The sequence below is a fragment of the Polypterus senegalus genome, chromosome 9 (assembly GCF_016835505.1).
Source record: "Polypterus senegalus isolate Bchr_013 chromosome 9, ASM1683550v1, whole genome shotgun sequence".
NCBI classification, from domain to species: Eukaryota; Metazoa; Chordata; class Cladistia; order Polypteriformes; family Polypteridae; genus Polypterus; species Polypterus senegalus.
Window position 1 is genome coordinate 160,119,428 of NC_053162.1, and position 25,882 is coordinate 160,145,309.

The 25,882-nt window shown below is 37.2% G+C and overlaps 1 protein-coding gene across 1 annotated transcript in view; it reads right to left on the reverse strand.

Moving 5' to 3' along the window:
- Nucleotides 1–985: 985 nt before the first annotated feature.
- si:dkeyp-118h9.7 (sacsin) overlaps nucleotides 986–25,882 on the reverse strand; it is a 44,718-nt gene continuing 19,821 nt past the window's right edge. Inside the window, exons 4-8 of the mRNA XM_039764106.1 lie at nucleotides 24,872–24,983; nucleotides 21,242–21,388; nucleotides 19,144–20,584; nucleotides 14,514–14,602; nucleotides 986–12,203 (exon numbers count right to left, since the gene is read on the reverse strand). Coding sequence (XP_039620040.1) covers nucleotides 1,432–12,203; nucleotides 14,514–14,602; nucleotides 19,144–20,584; nucleotides 21,242–21,388; nucleotides 24,872–24,983 — 12,561 coding nt within the window. The 3' untranslated portion in view covers nucleotides 986–1,431. The remainder of the gene's footprint in view (nucleotides 12,204–14,513; nucleotides 14,603–19,143; nucleotides 20,585–21,241; nucleotides 21,389–24,871; nucleotides 24,984–25,882) is intronic.

The window sequence follows — 25,882 nt, forward strand, 5'->3', positions numbered from 1 at the left end:
CATTTATGTTTTGCACAATTACTTTAGTACCTTGCGATTCAGGAAAGCTGTAGTAATGAATGGCTTACAAAAAATGTAACTTGATATGATCTTAACTGAGCGTGAGCTGACAACATTCTGACAATTTTTCATTGCATATTAATAAAATAAAAATTGTATCCGACTTTCTGCTAGGGTAAGTACTTTGCCCCAATACCACACTCCTGCTTTAAACTTGCAGAATCTTAACACAGGTCCCAACACATGTCCCAAAAGATAAAAAGCAAGGATGGAAGAATAAAGGGAATGCTGGAACCTGAATTGGAAAAGTATTTACACTACTGTCTACCAAATCAGACTGATTCATGTCCATAATATCTTTCTAAAAGGAAATACAGTATGTGAATTGATGTTGTCACACACGTGTGCTTGGGAGGCAGCTAAAGGGCTTGAATGAGGGCAATTCCGAATCAGACTGGGATGTGGCAGAGTGCACTGATTATTTTTCTTGCTTCCCTGCAGACCATTCACGGGAAATTCCACCTGGCCCAGGTGACGTTACTTCCGGGTGCAAACCTATAGATGAAGACCTTTCCGGTTCCGGCCACCTTGGTGCCATGTCCGGGCCCGAGCCTATGGTTGAAGACCCTTCCCATCCCCTTTGACGTCACTTCCTATCCTGACCTTTGAAAGCCTACACCTTTCCCCTTCTTCCTCAGTTCTGTTTTGGACTCTGATTTGTCTTTTTGTTTGCAATTTTGCAGCTAGGAAATAATATACAGGTGGCTGCCCCAAACCTTGCTATGGCTTGTGATCAAGTTTGTGAAAATGCATACATTTCTCTGTAGTATTAAACATGCCTACTGTGGCTATTTTGAAAGCGTGCCAAATTCTACATAAAATTAAGTGACACTGTTCAATGAGAAGAAGGTTATTCCAAATGGTTGTGCTCACAATACAGTCATAAAAATGATGCTGGATAATTAAATTGTTTACTGAATAACAAAGGCACAAATTATTGTGTCTGGGCAGTTGATAAATCAGACGTACTATAGAGGTTACAGTCAAAATTCTCTGCTAGTGTTTCACAATGATTAGCAAAGACAGAATTTATTTTATATTTTATTTATTTAAATACCAACAAATAAAATTGCTGCAAAATGTTGTTGTACTATACAGTGCTTTGTTGAACATTTTTTAAAGTCATTAGTTCAAAACAATATGGCTAAGCTAAAATATTCAATTATACATATTGCAGGTGATTGAAGTGGTTTCCCTCTGTCTATGTAAAGCACTTTGAGTAGCTAGGAAAGCACTATATACATATAATTAATTAATTATTAGAATTAGGTAATGCTTTAGAACAGCACAACTCACCTTTTGCAATGTAGAAACATGTAAGAAAATGTATTAACCATATTAGATATAATGCATCATTTTAACATTAAGCAATTACCTCAAGACATACTCCTTAATATGTCTTAGCACTGAATTTCCCAGACTGAATGCCCTGTCTTCCATTTCTGCAGGGAATTGTCCATGTGGAATATGAGGAGGTTGATGATAGTTAGGGTATTGTGTTGAGTTGTCATCTACTCCAAGTTTCTTCAATTCAGTCACTAGAGTCACAACTTGAGCCATGTCTCTCTTGAATTTGGACATGTTTTTTGCCAGCACAATAATGGTGTCATCTCGGGAGTACTTCCCCTGATATCGGTAATGTGCTGCAATGAGTGCTTTTTTCACAGCTTGGTGAAGTTTAAAGAAAACCCATTCAGTCATTGCCTGCCCCAGGATTAGTGAAGCAGCATCAAGATCATGTTCTGCTTGTTTAAACCATCTAACGGCTTCCTCTGGATCTGGCCTACCTCTTTGATGAAAACTGAAGAAGTCATAATTATACGACTTATATTTATGATAATAATTTGACTTCCATTTTCTATGACTCTTTGCTTGTTCATTCCACTTCCAAAAGGTGCTATTCATGTCCCATGTACTTGGCTCAGAAGGTACCCTTCCTTCTTTAAGTTGTTGAATATATTTGCAAATGTCATTTGCTAGCTCCTCATTGTTTATGTTTTTATCAGGGTGCCATTTCAAATAAAGTCGTCTAATTGCTTTTTCACGCTCTTCTGTTGGAAGCTTGGATATCTCCTCAAAATAGTGTTTGATTTCCTTTTTAATATCTTCTAAAGGCCTTGAAAAATGATCAGATGGTTCAGCACAATGCTCCTTTGTCTCAGGCAAGAGCACCAGCTCCATGGATTCATTTTTGTCAATCTTGTTTCTCTTAAACTGATAAATATCATTTTTGCTTACTTCAATGATCTTATCTTCACCAATTCTAATTCTATACATTTCTACTCTGCCATCTGATCTATTCTGAACTCCAAGGCATTCAACCACGATTGCATAAATGTATCGCTCTTCCTGCATGGGGGGAATCAGGTAGGCAACATATTCTTCCACATCTATATTAGTTAAAAAATCCATTTCCAGGAAGTCTACTAAGTCATCAGGTACAGTTTCACCAGGATCTGGTAACTTTAAAGACCTGTTTGCATCATTTTTATTACTATGTATATTATGTTCAGATAGTACGCTATCGATATCATCAGGATCATTGCAGCTGAGCATTTCCAAGAGTATGAAAATTGAGTCTTCATTCAATACTTTTTTCATCAGTCTATTGATCTCCTGAGCAAGTGATGTTATTTTCTTCACCATTTCTCTTCCAACAATCTTATCTTGGTGTTCAACAAAGAAATCACAAAACCCAGCACTGTTCTTCTGAATATAAACTTGCTTTCGAATGTTAGTGTCTTTCAAGCGTTCTGAGTTGTACAATAATACAATTTCCAGGGTTTCACAACACACAATGTGGATTTTGGAAAAAATAGACTTTAACTCATTTGCACTTATGGTACTTGGCAGTTCTCCCCTGTGTTGGTTCTTTAACAGACAAATAATGCCTTCTCTAAAATTGGAGGAAATTAAAATATCCTTCAGTTGTCGGAGAAAATCACATTTCTCCCCATAGTTGCACGATTTCAGCGTGGACTGTTCAAGGCTCTCCTGAGTTGTTTTTGACAGCATCCTTGGACACATATCCTCTGGCATGAGCTGCAGAAGTCTTTGGGTCTTGTATATGTCATAATCCAGGTGGCAATCTCTCAGGTCAACCAAAAATTTAAAGTTATCATTCAAAGACTGAACATCATTAACAGGAAAGACAGCAATATCGTTGTAGTACAAGGTGTTTGACTCATAGAGATTACCATCAGTAGCAGGCAAATAGAAAGGCTTCAGAGATTTAAAGTCTATGGCATTTGAATTCTTACACAAGAGTTGGAAAAAATGCTCCACAGCTCTTTTGACAGTTTTCATTTGGTTTGGCTGCAAAGTGCCTGTCTCTCTGCAATCCATATGAATTTCTCTTAACACCATGCTATAATGAATGGCTGTAGCTTCAACAGACACCCCAGTATTCATGAACAGCTGCTTGAAGGAAGCAAGTACTGGAGGGAGCTCATATAGGTATGGCCGAAAGTCTTTGTCATCCTTAAGTGAAATCACAACTTGATTTGATTTAACCAATCGTGTCTTTTCTTCTACCATAATGAAAGAAATTTCTGAAAAATGCTCACATGGACCACTCAAAGACTTCTGAAAAAAATCATAAGCTGCCTCCAATACCTGTGCTCTTACTTTTAATTGCATATCGCTTTTACAGCTGACCTCTGTAATAAGTTTAAGATTTTCCAAAACTTTTTCCAAAGGAGGAAGAAACAGAATTCCGGCTTTTTTTTCATTTTTACTATATATGCGTTTTGGTAATATTGGAATGACAATCCAAATAAGCTGATAATCTTTTTCAGCTTCATGTGTCATTGAGCCTTCCATTGCAATAAGTTGATCTTTTCCAATGAAGGGGGCATGGAGGTCCATTAATTCTTTACATACTTCAAGTGGGTATATAAATTTAACTTTTGACAATTTTTCAATAAAATCTTCTCTTAGTTGCTTCTCATCAAAATTAAACACCGCCTTAAGTATTCCATTTATCTTAGGCTTTAGCTTTTCTACTTGAGTGCCATTTCTAGCCTCTTTTGCTACCTGATTTGCAAAGTTAAGGATATCATCTTGTGATGGACTAGAATTCATTCCAAGATCTATTAGCAGAGATCTCACCCTCAATCCCTGAAAGCGTTTCCAAAAACCCTGAGGAATAAACCTCTCCTTTAAGTCCATTACTTTGAACAGATCATTGCTTTCATCATAGAAAAAGGATGCTTCACGGAGAGCACCATTCCTGTCTCTGATAAACTTAATAGTTTCCAATACTGAAATAATCTTGTTTTTACATTTGTCATATGCTACATAGTAAACATTCTTTATTTCTAAAAGTAAACTGAGAGCATCAAGGTTTTCTTCTTCTGAGAGGTGTGCCATTTGACCAAGGACTACAGTGGTGAAAAACTGCAAGTCGTCTATTGTTTGGATGGTTGAATCATGCGAGGACAACATTATATTTACATAAGAACTGGCCAGGAGCCCAACTGTGGGGTCAACCTTAAACAGTGATGGCAATTTCTCCTGAAACTTAGAATGTAAAATGTAAACTCTTTGGAATTTGTTGATTTGCTCTCGAGGTCCCACCACCATTTCAAATATAGGTAAAGACTTCAATTGTTGCTTGTACAGCTGTTCATTGGATTTATTTCCCATCCCTTTAATCAAGAAATCTAAAAGTCTATTGTAATCTTCATGCGCTAACTTGCCCCACTGTAAATGTTTTGTTTCTGTCAGCTGTTGGAGGACAGCAGAGTGATCACTGGTTTGGAGTACATTTGGCCGTATGACATGATAAACCATTTCAAATGAGATCATTTCTGCGGTAAGTCTAGCAAAGCCAAGCTGTGTTAAAATCTTACAAATATCATCATTTAATGACTCATAAACAATACATTTCAAGCTGTTAAGTGGAGCCAGCTTTGGTTGTGCATTAGTCCTTGAATCACAAATAGGTAAGATAGCATGATTTGAAAAATGCTGTTTGAGAATATCCAGTTTTTCTGTATTTTTTGTTTGTGGTAACAATTGAGATTCAAAATATTTCCAGAGTCTTTTGATCCATTTAACTTTATCTTTTTGTAGAACTGGCCACATGCTACTGTCTGAGCAATTTACTGGCATAAGTTTGTTTTGTATAAACTGTGCAGATTCTTTTATAGTGAATTTTCTCATATATCCAGTGTCAGTCAGAACATCATTAAACTTACTCAGATAAAAAAATGTAGATGCGAAAAGCTGGTGTAGTTCAGGGAACAAATTGTGAAATGTTGAACAAAATGTAGGAGTTTGAACGTGCAGCTTTCGTAAGAAGCCATCCTCTGTAACTAAAAGTGGCAAGCCTTCCAGGCAGAGTCCATTTTCTTTTTTCACATCATGAAGGCAGTAGTTTAAAATAATGGAAAAATGTTCTTTACTTTTCATTACAGATTCATTTAAAGGCATTGGAAGGCTTTCGCTACCCAGCAAAGGATGAGATATCACAAGTTCCCTTGCTGACTGTGGAGACAAACAAACTACATTCACTCCTGCCTCTTTAAATCCCTCATAAATTTTACTCATCTTCTCGTCTTGCAGGACCAACTTCATGTCCAGCTTTTGCAGGGTTTCTAGGAGATGTTTACTCTGTTTCTCTATTAAGAAATGTGGCTCCTGTAAATTGTTTTCCATCCCAATACTTGACCACGTAACATGGATATTCTTCTGAGCATTTTCTTCAATTTTGGCAACAGGTATAACTTTGAGCTTTTTAGCATGAATGTAGTTGTAGACATATAATGCTGTTTTCTTCCACTCTTGACGTATGGTAGACAACTCACAAGGAAAGGTTTGCAATACCTGATGAATCTGAGTGTTATTTCTTGCATGATTAGCCATATACAGAAGAAGATCACCAAACAATGAAGCAAGAATATGTTGCATGAGCAGTTCATTCCATTCTGTCTTAAGGCTTTGTCCATCCTCTTTCCAAAGATCTCTTCTGGCAGAATCCAACATAAAATTGCCATTAACATGAACAGGGAGCCCAGTATTAACTGGCAAAGGAAGGGAACAGAATGCTTTACCACGAACATATGAATTAACACAAGTTGCAATGCCCCCATGAGGTATTAGGGTTTGTTCCAGATTGCTGGAGATGTGTTGCATTGATGCACGGATTTCCTTTTCCTGGACACCTACTTGCTTTGCTACAATCCATTTTGTTTTATTGTTTGCACAGTTAATTTCCTTCTCATAAACAGTAAGGTATGGCTGTATATCATCTATTTCTATTTTAAGATCAGCAATGTGCCAGATTTTCTCTTGAAATTCATCACTTTTTTTCTGGCTTTCTTCAGACATATTTACCTGCACTGTAAATTGCAACTGTGGTTTTTGATTGTACCCCTGTGTAATAATTTGATAGGTAATTTTCTGTACATTGTTTAAAAACAATATTAGACCTTCTGAGTCATTTTTAAGAACCTGAAATAGCTCTTCAACATCTTTAGATGTCACAGCTTGCTTCTTAATTTCTGATTTCTCTGCCATTGCCGACGTTCGCAAAGGAATTCGAAATAATGTTCCTTCCTCAAGGTTAAAAAGAGAAGGTAAGTAAGTCTTATAAACATCAGGAAATGTTCTTTGGAACTCATTGTGAATAGCAAACTCTCCACCAGGTTCTGCGTGAGTAGCTGTCCGCAAGTACTGAACATTGGGGTCAAAGACACACAAACGGCTGTTTCCTGAGATGAAGGAGGGACAGTCTGTGAGATGGTAGATGGAATTGAAGCCGAGTCCATATTTACCTGTTTTTTCTGGGCAGCCACCTTTTCCACCTTTTCCCAAGTTCTGAATTCCTACAATGTCCTCCTCTGTAAACATTTTATTGTTAAAGACACAAATTGCTGGTCCTTGCAGCGGGGCCCATTGATCACTAAATATTTTCTCAGTTGGGTGCTGCCTTTGATCCCAAAAGAAATGAACCTCAGTGGCCTTTGCATCATCTGCATTTTGCAGTATCTCCTTTAGAATATCTTTCTTTGATGGGTATGCTTCTACAATATTTTTCAGCCTCAAAGTAAGCTTCTCACGGCTTCCAAATGCCTTTACCCAGCGGGACAGTGGATCTACCATCATGTGTTCCAGTGCCCTATGCTTTGTGGTCTGTACTTTCAAACTAATAGCAAGATCTCGAGGTATTAATTGATGACACAACATTTTGTCATGGTCTTTAGCTAACCAAGGGGTATCATTGTAATGGAGTTTACTGACAGGGAGAAGAATACCATTCTGATCTGGTAGCACAATGCTCTGGGAAGTGTAGCTGTCCACATCTTCTTTTTGCAAAAGTGTTGCATAGCCAGTATTGATGATTCTCAAACACAGGTCAAGATCATCTTTCTGTAAGCTCTGTCCATTATAGCGTTGAGCCAGTTTCTGAAGCAGAGAGGAGTAAGCCGCAAATGAGAAATTCTTTTCAACTCTGACACATTTCCAAAGTTCAGTAAACTCTCTATACTCCTCGGGAAGTTTGTAAAGGTAAGGAGCACCATTTAATAACATCTGATGTGCCACTTCATCTGCAGACACAAATTTCCCTTCCACCAAGATAAATCGAAATTTCAAGTCATTTGCCAGAGTAATTGAAGTTGGGTTATGCTGAAGATACTGGTTTAAGTATGAATAGCAACGTTTAACAATACTTTTAACTGTGAAAGGTTTCATTTTATGATTAAAACTAGAAACCTTTTTTAGCTGCAATAGCACAATCTCTACTGGTGGATTTTTATTCAGCCCTAAAATACTTTTCACATCTGGAGAGATCTTAAAGTCTGAGCTGAACATGTCTTTATAAATTACTGTCTCACTCATATTGACACACCATCTGAATTTATGGTCGTACAAATCCTTTGGTTTTCTCAGGCAATCTCTTTCAAGAACAATGTTTTCCAAAGAGATGGGTAGCTCAGCTGGCAAAAATGGTAAATCCTGAATCAGCTCTTGTTCAGCATTACTTATTTTCAAACTGGTGAGCAACAACATAATGCTTTGAATTCTCAGACATGCCTGTTTCTTGTCTTTCAACCACACACTTTGTATGGTTTTCAGTCGCTCAATAAGGTCAGGAACAGAGATGTTGTCTTTAGCCATACCGAGAATTTCAAGCCTTGTTAGCCTCTCAGGGTGAAGGAAATCTTTTGTAGTCCCAGTTGGAAATCGTCCTTCTTCTTTATTAAAAACAGTTGCAACTCTACCATCTGGATGTATGAGTTTTTTAATAAACGCTAAGTCTCCCGCTTTTCCGGCTGGTATGCATGGTTTGTTCATTAATAAATTATCGATGTCTTCATTTCTCATGTCAATTGCGTGCAAAATGAATATGTTTCGGGTCGGCACATCCATGGACTCTAGGTTCTCAAAGACTATTTCCCGGTAAAATGTACTCCAGTTATAAGTGTGCCTCTCAATGATGTGGCCATATCCATTACGTGAGAATCCAGCTTTCACCCATTCTGGCAAATAAATCCCACGATGTGGTAATTTAAGTTTTTCACAAAACAATTTAAATGCAGCTTTTCCTAAATTCTTATTGGCAACAATTTCAAAGTCCAGGAATCGTGCATTGTCCATAGAACACCAGACAGTTCCATTACTCAGTAAATCTAGTGGGATTCTTTGTAATCCTTCTGCAACTATCTTATAAAAAGCTTGGGCCACAACCGTAAACTGGGATGAAACATTTTCCATGTTAGGCCAGAAGGAGAAATAGTCATAATCTTCAAGACTGCCATCCTGACTCATTTTTGCCAGAAGGAGCAGGGCAGTCACATAGGCAACTACCACTGCATCTTCAAGGAGAGCTTTATTCCACTCTCCCTTCAGGCCAGTGTTCCACAAATTTTTCCGATTGGCAGTTACCGAGAATGTACCATTTATATGAACTGGAAGTCCGGAATGAATTGCAAAGGGCAAGAAGCAAAAGACCTGACCAGAGGGGACTTTAGGGTCTGCTCTCCATTTACTTGGGGACTGACTTATTCTGAGAGGGATGCCAACACTTCCCAGTGGCAGTGTCACTAAACAGTTTGAGTTGATGGACATCGTTAAAGACCTTTCTATGCCAAAGCAAGAACATACCAAGCAATATTTAGAACTTTCAGGAGTACTTTGGCCTCTCAGTATAATTTCAGAGATAGATGATGTGCTGACATCAATAATGTTTTTGCATTTACTGCTTACCTCTTGAAGCTTAGCCGCTGACTTCTGTAAGTGCTGTAGGAATGGGATACAGCTACCCAGATTAAATTTGCAAACCTCTGTTCTCTTTACTTCTACTGTGGTCTCTTCCTTTAGCTGCTCTGTGGAAGCATGTTGGGGCAGATATTTAACTATCACCTTATCAATATTCTTCAAGAATATTAGCAAGTTTTCAGAGTTATCAATAAATGCCTTCAGAAATGACTTTACTCTAAATTCATCATAGCACTTATTGCTTAGTTTGGAATTGGAGGCTTCTTCTGGAGTTCTAAATGGCAGCCTAATTAATGTTCCATCATATGTAAAAGGGCTTCTCTTTAAATCGCAACCAAAGACATTTTGATATGGCTTAAACTGACCAGGAAATCTGCAAAGTGTCTGCTGATTGTTTAAAAGGTCAAGCATTATGCCTGGATTACTCTGCTGTGGAATGTGTTTTCTAAGATGCGTAACGTTGGGATCAAAGATTACTAGTTTTGTTCTACTCAAAATTGATGGAACATCAGTTATATGATAAACTGAATTAAAACCCAGGCCAAAAAGTCCAATCTTATCAATTTGTGACTCTTTTGAAGCTGATCCAACTTTGGTAATGTTTTTAAAATCCTCTTCTAAAAAAGTCTTGTCATTGTGTGACCACAGAGCTGGCCCATGACACAGTGCCATGCCAGGATCAATTAGGCTTTCCCTACAGTCTTCATTTTGACGCATATCAAATAAAAAGTTGCAGACTGTTGCACCAGCATCCTCTGCATTCTGAATGAGTTCTTTGAAAATATCACTGTCCTCATCATACTCTTTGAGAATATTTTTAATCCGCAAAGATATTGGTTCAGTTTGACCCCATGGTATGAATTCAGGATTTAATATTCTAGTGCTCAGAAAAGGAACCTGCAAAAACTCAGCTGTTGCCCGAGGTACCTCTTTATGGACAATGACAAAGTTTTCGTCATCTTGACAAAGATCATCAAAAACATCTGCAGAAATGTCTGGAAATAAGACCTTGGACACAGTCTCCAAGCGAAAACCTCCAGGCTTTCCTTTGAGCACAGGAACCAAAAGTTTGTCATAATTTATATGTTGATTTGTCAACTTGAGCCAGTCAAGAATTGCAATGGTAAATTTCATCTCCTTTGGTCCTGCATTGATCACACAAGCATCTATATTTTTCTTTAAATCCCACAAGAGGTTTACCACTTCATTTGTGCTCAGCATAGGCTTCACACCACATTTTGTCAGTAGTTTACTGTACCTTTGTGATAAATCATGTGGAACCATCTTCACACAATAGCTTAAATCTAATTCAGATGGGTACTTCAGAATAATGTCTCTTGGATGTGAAAATCCATCTCCATTCCAGATTGGTGCATCTTTTAAAAAATACTCATATTTTTCAAGGTTTTCCTGCATATGGTTATAGATTGCAACTGCTTGATTTTTGATTAAATATGAATTTTGACTTGCATAGGTAGCAGAAAGTTGTTTGAGGTTTTCAACAACCTTTTCTGGAGGCGGAGGACTGGTCATACCCAAAACCTCACAAGCCTTGCTGTTTAATTCACTTGTCAGTGGCATGACCAAGCCAATTAAATTATTTAAACTTATATGTTTCACTTCATGAGGTTTATACCTACTACTTATGCTGGCTGCATGAAACTTGGCTGGTACCCACTTCAAGGCACAAAGGTCACAAATTTGATTTTTTGTTAATCTATTGAGAATATTTGTTTCATTACATACTTTTATCAATGCGTCTGATTTTTTTTTATCATTAAAAATAACTAATCTTTGCACTTCTTCTGCCACCTTTAGGATCTCATTTGCATTTATATCTCCTGCAGAAGTTCTCAATCCCAGGAGGCGCAAGGCTTGCAGAACTTCATTTTCCTGAAAAACCTGAGGTGGGAAGTAATCTTCGCCAAACAGATCCTTAAATATGGCCACTTCTGGATCAAAGATGTCAGATGGCTCAACTAGCATGTCTCTTGATTTTAGAAACTGAAGTTTTTTACACTTTTCCCGAACTTCTTTGTTCTGCTTGTAAAGCAAGGGGTCATTTCTTAGAATCCACAGCATAACAGTGTCTGCCTGGTCAGAAGTTCTGTAGAGGCCTTTCTTCATCCCTTCTGTAATTCTAACAGCAATGTCTGCTGCACTGAGTAACCTGCCCTTCAAAAGCAAAAGAAGTCTTCTGTCTTGTTCATTGTTGCATCTCAGAACCAATTCTGGCAAAGTAAGATCGTGTGGTACACAAGGCACTGTGTCAAAGTTCAGTGCATCGTAATTCTTAGGAGCTACAAACTCTTCACTTGTTTCAGTTAGTGAAAGCGTATGACGAAAGACGGGTAACTGTGAAATAACAATTTCCTGTACTTGTGTGAAAACCTTTGCTTCAGAGAGGAAGTACCTCAGATGATCTTTTTCATTTGCAGACATAGTCTTTACCTTCTTTATAACTGTTTCAGTGCCAATGTTGGAAATCAAGGTTAAGACATTGCTTACAGAAGGAGGAAGGACATATTGGCTCAGCTGCTTATGAGCAAGAAAAGCATTGTCCCCTTTAATCATAGTACCCCCAAGCTTCTCTATAATAGCTACCATCTCTTCATCCAAACTGTACTCATTGTACGTTTGGAAAATCAAAGTTGTGTTTTTCAGAAGACGTGCCAGGTAAACACAGTCCTTTGATGCACGTGAGAGTGGAATAATAGGTAATCCTTCAAAGGAAGATAGATTGCAACAGTATTTACCCAGGAATGACCACACCTGCTCAAGCCAGCCGGAGGGTGGATGACTTGGATTGTTCAGATCCCACGTGACGTGTTCAGAGCCACATGCCCAGTTGCCGGGTACAGCTTGCTTGATGTATTCTGTGACCAGCCTCTCATTTAGGTTGTAAAGATTAAAAATCTCTAATGAGTAAAAAAGAAAAAAATACAGATTAGAATATTTTCATGGTCAATCACATTATTAAGCCTTTGAGTCTGGAAACACAGGGCAAGCCTTCTGTTGTGCCAAAGTAACATACAACCATGATCATAAACCAACTAATAACTTGGGCTTGGAATTCTATTGTAATTACACCTGAATCACACTTGGTGTGATGTATAATGATCCTGCTTTACAGTGTTTTATCTCAAATAATTCTCGGGGCAGTATTCTGTTGTCATCTAGTGGATGAACACAGAAAGTAACACAGTCAATCCAGAAATGACACGACAAAAACAATAAATGTGAAAAGGAATAATAACTATTTACAAGTATTTAACAGCTGCACCTTCTGGAACACTGCAGTGAAAAGCAAATCAAAAGAAAAGATCTTTTTTCCAAACAATATTTAAAGGTCCACCGAGTTCTTCCACAAAGGAAATCGAACGAAAATAATCCAAAAGTAAATAATCACATAAGCAAACAGCTCAGATAGTTTACTGCCTTCACCTCCCCAGTGATTGCCTCCATTCTGCTAACTAATTTGAATGTCTACTCCAAAGCACTCCTCTCACTATCCGCTCTGCTACTCAAATGTTCACCAGTCAGGATAGGTCAAAAGACAGCCCCTAGCGTCCATGCAGGGGTTTTATACCACCACTGAGTTTTCCTGCTCGATCCTATAGGACTCTATTGGGAGTCTACCATCTTTGCACTGTGCTAGCTACACAACAAATCTTTGTTCTAACAAGAACTAACTATATCTGTTCAAACTTCCTGGCATGGATGTGCATGTTGGCATGTATGCAAGGTCTTTCTGTCTGCTGCTTCTGTGGGTCTCCAAACCTAACCCAGGCTCTTCCCTTAATGTGTCAGCCCAGAGGGGACTGGGCGGTCTCATGGTCTGGAATCCCTACAGATTTTATTTTTTCTCCAGCCGTCTGGAGTTTTTTTGGTTTTTCTGTCCCCCCTGGCCATTGAACCTTACTCTTATTCGATGTTAATTAATGTTGATTTATTTTGTCTTCTTATTGTGTCTTTTTTTTCTATTCTTTATTATGTAAAGCACTTTGAGCTACTGTTTGTATGAAAATGTGCTATATAAATAAATGTTGTTATTGTTGTTGTTGTAGCAACTGTTCACAATCCTGCTCCTGTCAGGATAACGATCTTGTTCTGAAGACAATGACCTTGCTTGTAGGCCTCAACTATTCTCAGGAACAGTGCTTCTGAATACCACCATTAAGTGATTTACTACAAAGCATGTCTTCCCTTAAGATAACTGCATCATTAAATCATCACTACAAACTACAAAGTACACACAGTAAGTAACATATGAAAAAAAATTCATTTTGGATAGAGTTTTCCAAGGATAAAAACCTTCCTTCATAAAGAATAACAACACTGCCCTCTAGTGTCACCTATTAGTACACTGCAATTTAGTTACGCCAGCCCTCGGCTTAGCTATGAGCAATGGGAGGATAGATATTGGAATGTGAGAAGAACATACAAAACTCCATGGAGAATGAACTACAGTCAGGAAATAAAATGGGGTCCTAATAGTGACAATTAGCAACACTACCTCAATAGTGCTGCATCTCAACTGGGGACTTAACATAAATAAATCAATCAATAAAACTACAGGCTTCTCCAATTTATATTTCCTTTCACAAAAATAACATAGCAAAAATATTTAAACAATAGTATTGTGTTCAATTAATAGCATTTATATCGATGTAATTAAAAGCAATCATAATGCTTATTAGTAATATTCAGTTTTAATTGTTTTTACGCAATAATTTTTTTATTGAAAAAAAGTTTTGACGCAGTAGAGTTTATCTATATTGCTTTTATTAAAAATGTGTCACAAAGCTATACTATTAATAAACAACTACAGGGCTCCGCTGGGCACCCACTATCTTGCAGCTGAGCTGCTGCTTTTTTTTGTCCATTTTCTTTTCTTCAATGTTCTTTATCAGTTCTTGCAGCACTTTTCTATCGCGATCTAAAATTCAACATTCTTGAATAGATAATTTGTATTTCTGCCCACCCATTATAAGTGACTGTGTTGAAAGGTGAGTTAACATTGATAGTGTTACAGGGTGGTATGGAGAGAGGATGTGTGCAGTAGGATTAACGATTGGGCGAGCGGTGTGGAGGGGAGTGGTCAAGGCTGAATATCACGGACACAACTGAAAACTTTTTTAATATAATAGCAAGATATCAAAACTTGCCTATCAAATATTCAGTGCAAAGTATTTTCCTACAAAAGTTTGAAAAGCCTGGAAACTTACCTTCTGCAGCTAAATTCTTCAACGAGTCAAACACAGTAGGTTTTAGTTCTTTGGAAATGAATTGTTTTTCCAGCCCAGGTAACAAGGACCTGAAAATACATAATTAATATGTTCTATAATCACGTTTTCACACTTCATTCACCTACTAACTCTTAATAATGGCAATTTTAAGAAATGCTTAGGTATGCTATAATATCATAACACACTGATGAAACACTGTGATGACATCTAAACCTAGCATGGCTTAGAAAAGAAAGTAGCCAACTTTTGATTTAATGATCTTGACTAATGTCATTTCTCACACTTACATTTAAATACCATAAATGCACAAGATTAGAAATAAGCATAACCATGCTTTGATGTCTTTCGTTTTTTCATCAGACATCTGCACAACCTGAACTGGTAACTGTGAGACAATGATCTCTTTCTTTATCTTAGCACTGCCTACTGTCAGGTTCAAGGCCACTTTTTCTCATGACCTTTCTGTCAGGCATTATAAAATGTGAGCAGCTGCTCCAAGTGGAAGAGTACCAACATCTTATGACATTTGATGTGATTGTGAAACCGATGAAAAGTGCAGTTGTGGCAGTTTTCCAGAACATGGTAGACGAAGCAGGAACCAACTCCTCAGACAAAGCTTTAGGTTTACTAGTCATTCTGTATACCTATTTTAACTAAGATCAGTTACCAAGAAAGGGTGACGAGCTCTGTAATGCAGGAAGACCTCAGAATAAATCCATTGCTTGACAGAGAAGAGACAAATGAAGTGGTTTGTTTAGGATGATCATTGAGTGTCTCTGTCATTAAATTACCAGTGACATGGTGGTCTGTACATTCCAGATCAATGTGTTGCCACCATGACCCTCACCAAGAAAAGTTAAATAAAATATTTATTTATTGTTTATTATGATATGCCTAAGTGGTATGGTTAACTTATGGCACCAGACAAAGCTTCGTAATGAATAGCTGAGTCAATTGGACCTCTTCATTTAAGAGAAGGTTTAATCAGACAAAGAGGACGTTCATCTAATCATGTTGGTGTTTTTTGCCTTTGGAGAAGGATAGAACTACTAGCCACTCAATGCTGTAAGAATTCACTGAGCTGTGACATATGGATAAAGAACTCGGGAAAATGGTAAAGAGTCAATGGTAACAGCAAAACAACCCAGGATGAATGCATTTTATTTTTTACTTTAATGACTACAGAATGGTGAGGTAAGACCAGGGATGTGGAGTTGGAACACAAAACCATCTGCCCTGACTCTGACTCCTCAATTAATGGTATTACCATCTCTCGACTCCAACTCTTCAATTTATGGAACCTCCAACTCCAACTTCTCAATGCATTGTACCACTGATTCTATTTGCAATAAGACTAAAATATTTACTATGTTAATTGAAAGCACACAACATGCAAGACCACTGCAATTGTGGAACATCAGCACCCTAGTTTTGGGTTTAAAGGCGGTAGTGATGCCATTGTGGCCTTTTTTATATTATTTATTAAGAAGTTACAAGCACCAAGTAACATTAAACTTAAAACAAAACTAACAAAATTAAAAAAGAGGATATATTTTTATTAAAATGTTGAACAAAGAATAGTTATTAACCCAATAATGGCTTCCTACTCTGTCTTTGACTTCACTGACCATGGTGAAATATCTTAATTCACATCCAACAGTGGAACACAATAACCTACATACTTTATTCAAATAAACCAAACCTTAAACCTGAAATACAATATTCTCTTTCATTTCAAATCTTACTACTGAACTACAATAAGGACTAGACTGTGTATTTATTGCTTAAATGACATTTAAATATATTAATTGTAAATTTGTGCTTCATTGTTTCATTCTTCATTGTTTGCATTACCTGTCATTTACTACATACTGTACTGCAAATATTGGAAGCACTCTAAATCATCCCTGAATCCAAAATGAGCATCAAGGACTCCAAAGCAAATAATATATAGAAGGGAAGAATGCACAAATGAAGTTTTGAAAGAAACAAACATATGAAAAATAAAACTCTGATGGGTCCCTGGAAATGCCTGGACACCAAGTCATATTTCTCTCCTCTATACAGAGGGATATGTGGTCCACTTCATACCTCTGTACAACATGTAAGCACTCCTTCCTTGTCATGTATAGTTTTGATTTAGAAACATCTGGCCACTTTTTATCCCCTATGTCCTATAACCACCTGATTCCAAGTTAAGTGCAGCAGTGACCAGCAAAGAATCACTTTCCTAACAAAGCTATTTTATTGATCCAAATTTTCCATACTGGTATCAAGTCGAGTTCTGAAGGGTCCTAAACTACTACTTTCTGCCACACTACTAGGTAATTTATTGTATGTGTATATGATTCTTTATGTGAAGAGACACTTCCTACTGTTTGTGCAAAATTTAACTACCAAGTCTCCAGTTGTGACGTATGTACTTGTTAAAGGACACATTTGTAAGTAGCAGCTGGGATCCAAATTAACACATTTCTTTCAATAACTTTAAAAACTTCAATCATGTCACCTCTTTATCTCTGTTTTCTTAAACTGAAATGGTTCAATTCCTTCTGTCTTTCCTCATATCTCATACCTAAATCAAATCAATCAACCCAGTCCATTTTCTTAAATTTATACATATTTTTATGCAAATGTGACTGTGGTTGTCTTTGTATTAGTACTGCTGTATCACTGTAACTATTCTGAGTATATATGTATGATTTAATTTAAAGGTTGCCACAGCAGATCATCTTCTTCCATATCTTTCTGTCCTCTGCATCATGTTCTGCATGTTCTCTCTCACCACATCCATAAACCTCCTCTTAGGCCTTCCTCTTTTCCTCTTGCCTGGCAGCTCTATCATTAACATCCTTCACCCTGTATATCCAGCATCTCTCCTCTGCACATGTCCAAACCAATGCAATCTCGCCTCTCTGACTTTGTCTCCCAACCGTCCAACTTGAGCTGACCCTCTAATGTACTGATTTCTAATCCTGTCCATTCTTGTCATGCCCAGTGCAAATCTTAGCATCTTTAACTGCTACCTCCAGCTCTGTCTCCTGTTTTCTGGTCAGTGCCACCATCACCAACCCATATAACATAGCTGGTCTCACTGCTGTCCTGTGGACCTTCCCTTTCACTCTTGTTGATATCCTCCTGTCACAAATCACTCCTGACACTCTTCTCCATCCACTCCACCCTGCCTGCACTCTCTTTTTCACCTCTCTTCCACAATCCTCATTACTCTGTACTGTTGATCCCAAATATTTAAACTCATCCACTTTCGCCAACTCTACTCCCTGCATCCTCACCATTTCACTGACCTCCCTGTCATTTACACACATGTATTCTGTTTTGTTCCTACTGACCTTCATTCCTTTCCTCTCTAGAGCATATCTTCATCTCTCCAGGGTCTTCTCAACCTGCTCCCTACTATCGCTACAGATCACAATGTCATCAGCAAACATCATAGTCCATGGGGACTTTAATTTAATTGTACTATTTACACAAAAATAAACATCAACCTTTCTGCAGTGTCAGTGATGACCTGTGGAGCTCCTTGGGCATCCCCATACCAGACATGGGTGTACTTTCAGTCTTGAGCCCCAGCTCACATTTAAATGGGCAGGAAGCCCCCATGTAGCCTGTCTTCCGATTATACAGCAGGGGTTCACACACTTGTTGTCTGCCAATGGTCTATGTAATTCTAATTCCCATTCCCAAAGGCATTTGTCCTGTGCTGCTTTTTTGATTGCACACACCTGTCTACAATATATATTAATTGTTTGACTCATTGCCATTGTCATTGTTGTTCATTACTTATAGTCTAACACTGTTTGATGGCCAGGAGAGTGGATACTAAAGAAATTAATGCTGGTTGCAAATTCAAATTAAATTACAAAGCTAACATAAATATTACAATCAGCTATACAGACTAGAAATTTTTGTAAGTTACATAAAATTAAAATCATAACATTTCAGGATGCTGAAGAATCATTCCAAAGGTTCATGGCAAAATAGATATTTGGTTTTTGAAATATAGAATTTCAATTTCAGTAAACAAATCTCTGAAGAGTTACATTAACATCTTCTACAGCAATGACATATTTAAAGAAAGCTTGAGGTCTTGTTAATTTCAACACAATCCCAAAGATTCACAGGGAGCATACACAATCCCCACTTAAATCCCTTGACTATGAATGGATTCCGCATGAAAGTATTATTTACACACTGGATCCTAGTTGTTATATTAAAATAAATTCTTCAATAAGAACAAAGGTTAGAAACTTTGAGGAAAATTTCGCTCAAGTTTGATTTTCTTTCTCCACACAAAGAACCTCAGAAACATTGTCAAGTAGTGTGGTGGAGAGTAAGAATCTTCAAATCGCGAAACGACGTTATTTTCGACAATCTACGTAAATAAGATAAATTAACTTCTTAGACTGGATGGCCAGTTCTTATCCAAGCTTTTCTAATATTGTAATCCTATATCCTATAAGAGATGTTGCCGCATGAAGTATGTTAGGGATGCTTTATGTGTTTGCTCAAGGGCTGAAGTAAGTCAACATGTGCTAAAAAATAATTCAATCTTTGTGCATAAAAAATTGAAAAAAATCTCCTGACTTACCTTGGAAATTCATCACTATCAACAAATAGTTTTTCATGGCAGTTGGGGATGTGAAAGTCAGAAAAGGAGCCATCGCTGAGAGGCAGCAATTTAAGACCTTTCAGTTTGAAACGATCAGGTTCTTTAAGAACAAACTCAAGAAGTAACATTTTATCTTCTCGAGTCAGTTTCTCTAGTGCACACACTTTCAGCAGGTCACAGACAAATGCTGGAGTAGTTTTTGTGATTTGATTTCCAAGAACACACTGAATCGTTTGATTAACATGGTCTGGAACCTTCACCAAAGGCTTCTGTAATAAGTTAAGAAGATTTTCAACAGCTTTCTGGATGGCCTGATCTTCAGAAGTTTCTTGGAAAACAGCATCCAGAGGCTTTATCCAGTCCATGTTGTTATAGGCAGAATAAAGAACTTTAAAACTGAATAAGAGAGTCATTGTTTTTCTTGCTATTTTCTGCCAGCGTTCATTGAACACCATTTTCTCTAAATCTGGCCAGAGACTGTAGGTCATCATTGGTTCTAGAATTTTGTTGCCCGTATGAGCTTCAGCAATGGCATCAAGAACAAACTGGCAGTAAGCCTCTGGAAGTAAATCATTTACCAGCTGTTCATTCCACTGAGCAGCATCATCATGTTTTTGGTCTTCTTCAACCCATTTGATATAACGCCGGTTATCAGTAAGCCCAAAGCAGGCATTCACATGGACAGGTAGTCCTGTGGTGTTGCTTTCATTGTCAGGCAGAGGTAGAAAACAGCTCAGGCGTCCTCTGCGCTGTGGTGCATGGCCTTGGCCTATTGGGAATGCAAGGCCAACGCAGGCAAAATATTTCAGCTTTTCAGCCAGGACATCAAGATTTTTATTGAACCCAGGTTTAGAAAAAACAGTAGAAACCAACCAAATATTGCTTTGCTGTTCACACATTGGCTTATCAAGTGATAGCTCTTTAAGAGCAAAAGAAGATTCTACACCTTTAAGAAAAATCTGGCTATATCCATTCATGTTGCTGCTGAGTATTTTCTGGGAAGATGATACTGACAGGATCTTCTTCACTTGCCCCTCAGGACTGATGTGCTTCAGTGTAATTGATGACACATGCTTGAGAAAGAGAAGGCTAATCTCTGCATCAATTGAAAAGGAATTGAAGAGATCAAAGATTCTGCTTTGGTCATATAACTTGTCTGCTATGTCTGAAATCTCATTCCGCAATGGGAATCGAAAGATAGTCCCATGAAAGAACTGTCCACTTAGAGCAGCATCCCAGGATTTTCCATTATTGACTTCAGCAACAATTTGTCTCAGAGGTTCAAATTGGTCTGAATGTTCCAACACTTCTGCTTTGTCTTCATTATCTTCCAAAGACCACATGTATCCTCCATCTGGAAAATACTTCTCCTGTGGATCCATAATGCCAACCTTTGTACCACTGAAGATATATGGCAGATCTAAAGAGAGAGATGTAAAGAAATTGAAAATGTCACTGTTTATGTTAAAGGTGGGTGTTAAGAAACCTTCAATGCCTTCTTAAGATTTGCAGTACTTGATGTTAGCATTAAAAAAATCCATTTATAGTAAGAAAACATTGTGAAACTGCCTGAGGGACATCTTCTGAACTGTTTTCAGGTGTATCAACCAAAAGAGACATCTTGGTTTGACTCTGTTTTCAAATGTGTAACAAGTTGCAGATCACCTTCATTATAACTAGTCAAACAAAAGCTTTAATTTATTCTTCACTTGTTAACCTCAGCCATCTAGGCTGAAATATCAATACCCGCAGTTTACATAGCAGGGCCACTAGAAACTACAGCGTGTCTAAGCAACATGGAGGACTATATGGGATGTCAGGCAATCATAGGGCACATTCACTGATACCAGAGTACTTTAGAAATGCCAGTTAACTTAAAAGACACATCTTTACAATGTGCCACAGAAAGAGTAACTGAAGTAAGCCATCAGCCCTAAACTCCACACAGAAAGTAACCAGGCTGGGAATCAGATGAAAGTACCCTGAACTATTATGCAGAACCGCTAATATGTTTATTATACTACTTTGAAAAACAAAGAAAGAATGACCATTGTAAAAAATACTGCATTTATCTTACCTGTGATGTGGTAAATTGAGTTAAACCCAATACCAAAACGACCAATTTTATCTGGATCTTTGCATTTGAAACTTCTTCCAGTTGCTTGGATTCCTTCCCAGTCCTCGTCTGTGAAGCTGGCACTGTTGTATACCACCAAAGAGGGACCTTTAAGTGAATTATTTACTTGTTAGTAATGCTGTGAAAAGCACTGGTGCTAACTAACTTGATAACAAAATACAAATGCAGCTACAGTAAAAGTCACAAACATAACATTTTACCACACTTTTGCTCATTGGACACCTTCCCTTTTATCATCGCAGATCAGTTTAAATACCTCGGGGTAAACATCACAAGTAAACACAAAGCTCTTTATCAACAAAATTTTGCTGTATGTATGGAAAATATTAAGCAAGACTTGCATAGATGGTCTACCCTTCATCTCTCTTCAGCTTGAAGGATTAACATTGTCAAGATGAATATCCTTCCTAAGCTTCTTTTTCTATGTCAAAACATTCACAAATCCATCAATAAATCATTTTTTAAGAAATTAGATTCAACCATAACCTCATTTATTTGCAATTCAAAACATCCACGTATCCAAAGAGTGACCCTACAAAGACCTAAGGTGGCATGGCACTGCCTTTCAGTTTTATTACTGGGCAGCAAATATACAAACTATAGAAACCTGGACACAAATAGATGAATATACACAGGCTTGGTCCGTAATAGAAATAAAAACCTGCAGTACTTCTTTATATTCCTTGCTTTGTACCCCTATAAATACAAGTTATCAATAATATACTAACAACCCAATTGTGCTTCACTCACTCAGGATATGGAATCAATGTATAGTAGGAAGCATTTTAAGACTTTAAGCTTTTATCTGTGGCACCTCTGCACGAGAACCACCTTTTTCCACCCTCCCAAACGTACGCAGTTTTTAATGTCTGGAAAACATTCAAGATTAAATCACTTAGCGATCTGTACATAGGCAACGTCTTTGCATCCTACGAACAATTACACTCCAAATGTAACTTTCCAGCAACACATTTCTTTCACTACCTTCAAATTCAAAGCTTTGTTCAACAAAACCTGACCAATTTTCCTCACCTCCCACCTACCTCTATGCCAGAAAAAAATATTGATCAATCTTGAGGACTCAGGCAGCATTTCCGTAATATATAAAACCATTTTATAGTTCCTCCCTTTCAAAGATCCAAGAGGACAGTGGGAAAAAGATCTCTCACTCAACATCTAAGAAAAGGAGTGGAAGGTAGCAATGCAGAGAATTCACTCGAGCTCCATATGCGCAAAGCATACAATTGTTCAACTCAAAATTATATATCAAGTGCATCTCTCTCATTTAAAATTGTCCAAAATATTTCCAGAGCAAGATCCAACCTGTGAACGTTGCAATCAAGTTCCAGCATCAGTGGGCCACATGTTTTGGGCCTGCACCAAACTGACATCATTCTCGACCAAAATCTTTAAATGCCTATCAGACGGCCTTGGCGTTACAATCCCTCTTAATCCACTAACAGCTGTGGTTGGTGGACTCCCAGATGGGCGAAGGAGAAGGACAAACAAATTGTAATGGCCTTTACTTTACTATTGGCACGTAGACTTATCTTGCTCAATTGGAAGAATCCTAACTCACCTCTTTTAAGTCAGTCGGTAACTGATGTTATATACTATTTGAAATTGGAAAAAAATCCAATTCGCACATAGAGGATCTGTACAAAACTTTTTCAAAAATGGCAGGATATAATCATAAACATTTTAGAATAAGCATTTAAATTGAGAAAGCAGGTTCTATCCCCTCTTTTTTATTCTATTTATTATTATTCATTTATTAATTTATCTATTTACTTATTTATTTTTATATTACGTTTTACTCTGCTGGCTCAGCTGTCCTTCTCATGGGTAGGGGTTGATGTGTTTCAAACCTAGTTTTGATGAACTTGACTTGCTTGTATGGAATGTTATTTGATTTTAATAAAATCAATAAAATGCAAATAAATAAATAAAAAACCTGAAATTCTTCAACTTTTCCCTATTAATTATTGACAGCAAGAAAGTCTTTCCTTTAAGTTAATTACAAAATCAAGAAGGGGGGCACCAGCTTCCCCTTTAATTTAAATAAGATGGTTAATGCAATTTCAGTAATAATTCACCAAAACAGTTTCACCACACCAGGTCTTGCCATATGTGCAGTGTGTCTTTGATATCTAGAAAATGGCTCCAGATTTTCTATACATCTATGAAATTTGCTTCAGTAATAACTTGAGATAGTTTTATCCTAGCTTGTTTGAGAGCTGCCATGTCTCCAGATCTACAGTATATGCAGCATTGCTGACTTTCAGCAGTGAAGGAACATCTATAGTCAGGAAGGTCTTTTGTTTGGATCTTGTGTAACACTTTTGGGATGGTGAAACATCATCTGGGCTTGACACACTACAGACTGATGAAATGGATATATTAAGAAAGAATATCAACACCAGTTATTTTCAGTTAAAGCAAGGTGAAGAAGTCATTAAATCAAAGGTAACAAATGCATATAGGGGAGAGTGAACCAGAAAATGCTTATTTTAACAATAATGCTTTAGAAATTTGATGGATGAATGGATGGATCTTTCCTCCAGAGTAATTTGGAGAAACTGAATTTGCTTCTGTATTTATGCTTACAAATTAAAGCGACTGTTTACTGTTATAAATGTAGCCACTCAAATAAAATGTAAGTAATGGGCTTTGTTATGTAACTGTCTATTATTTTGTTATAGTACAGTATTATCGGACATTGTGATTTAAATGCTTCTTTTGAGGTATAGGCATCCACACGAGTCTAGGACCCACAGAGGTAGAGGATCACTACATTTTCTGAAAACTGATCCTCTTATGGGTTCTGTACAACATACAAGTCAGCCAATGCAATGTAAAGCTACAGTAGCTCTACTCACTAAACATGGTGCCGGATAGTGGAAAGTTGCTCCATGTTGATTGGCATATGCAGATAAGAATTTTGTGACAGTAATCACCCTACAAACCTATACATGTAGGAGGTTAATGATTAATAACTACCTTTGCCTTACTGTTATTCTAAAACTTTATACTTGCTTTAGCTTATTTTATGTTATTATTTAACAAGTAAATGAAACAAAAAATTATCAAATAGCTCTTGTGACACACAGAGCTATAGTGTCATTATTTTCATCTCCAATTTATAAAGGAATGTGGACAAGGGCCAGGTCACTGCTGTTAAATCTACAGGTTATGGAATTAATCAACATTTATACGTGGGTCAGTGTTAAGATTTTCTGTTGTGGTAATAGTGTGAATGCAGTTCTTGATAATGGAACCAATTCAAGACCGTCAGAACAAAATTCGCAAAAGGTAGGCCCAAAGGTGCAGCAGGGTTTTTGCTTTTGTTTCTTTGCTGTGCTCCTTTGTTCATCACTTTCTAGGATTTGTTCAATAAAACCTTATTTATTAATTCACTTTGTTCTTTTTTGACAAATATTTGATGTTGGTTAAATGTTTAGGTGTTGCTCCCTCCCACAGCTAAAATAAAAATTTTGCTTTCTAGCTATATATTTCTAATATTACGAGAAGTTTTGCAATATTTTAAAACACACAGGCAGACAAAAATACCTTGAAACTTGCTCATTTCTGCATCCCAAAGTTTCTCTGTTCCATAGCTTCTTTCATCATACAGGAACATAACTTCTGTGGCTTTTGCATCATCTGCATTTTGTATGAGCTCCTAATTTGGAATATAAAAGCATCCACATGATTTAAGTTGCACTTTACTTTCTGTTCATAAACATTACCTAAGCTTTATAAATGACTAGACATAATCAAAGTCATATCTTTAGGGATGTGGGGGCAAAATTGAAGTACCTGGAGTAAAGCACATGGAAAGTCCAAATTGGCAATGACTGGGAATGGTATTTGAATCATGAACACTAGATTTGTGCTCCACATTATTAATTATGAAATATTATAGCTCCACTTACTGTACAATTTGTGCCCTAGTTTACTGACTATGTTACCACCGAAGACTCAGTTGAAAAATGTTCTATAAACTGTGCATCGTTTACATAGATAAATCCCAGGATATATATTTAAAAATCGATTTTGAATTTAAAATTGAGTATGATTTGAGCCATAGCCTTTTGACCACTGGGCACACACTAATGAATCAAGAATTATTTGGTTTGGTCAAAACAGTATAATATTAATCTGTACTTTTTGTGAATTATCAAAAGATAAATATAGTGTCTCCAATATATGATTAGTGTAACTTCAAATCATAACTGAAGAAGTATTATTTCTATTAACTGCTTGCTCGACAAAAACCTGTATGATAAAAGATTTTTGTAATAAAAATGTGGTGTCAGAGCAGAAGCATAAGCTCACCACTTAATCTATTGAAGAGGGGCATGGAACCTGCATGAAACAAAGAACCTACACCTTTGTTGAAGGCATCAGTTACATAGGTGGCTACAAAAGGTTGTGGCCAATAAGAGAGAAATGTTTGTCATTGCAACAATCCTAGTACCCATTAAAATGTACTCTCTAATAAAGTAAAAGAATGAAGTGTTTGTAAGAGGTCCTCTGGATTTGAATAGAAGTTAGTTGGCCCAAACACCAGAAGCAGTA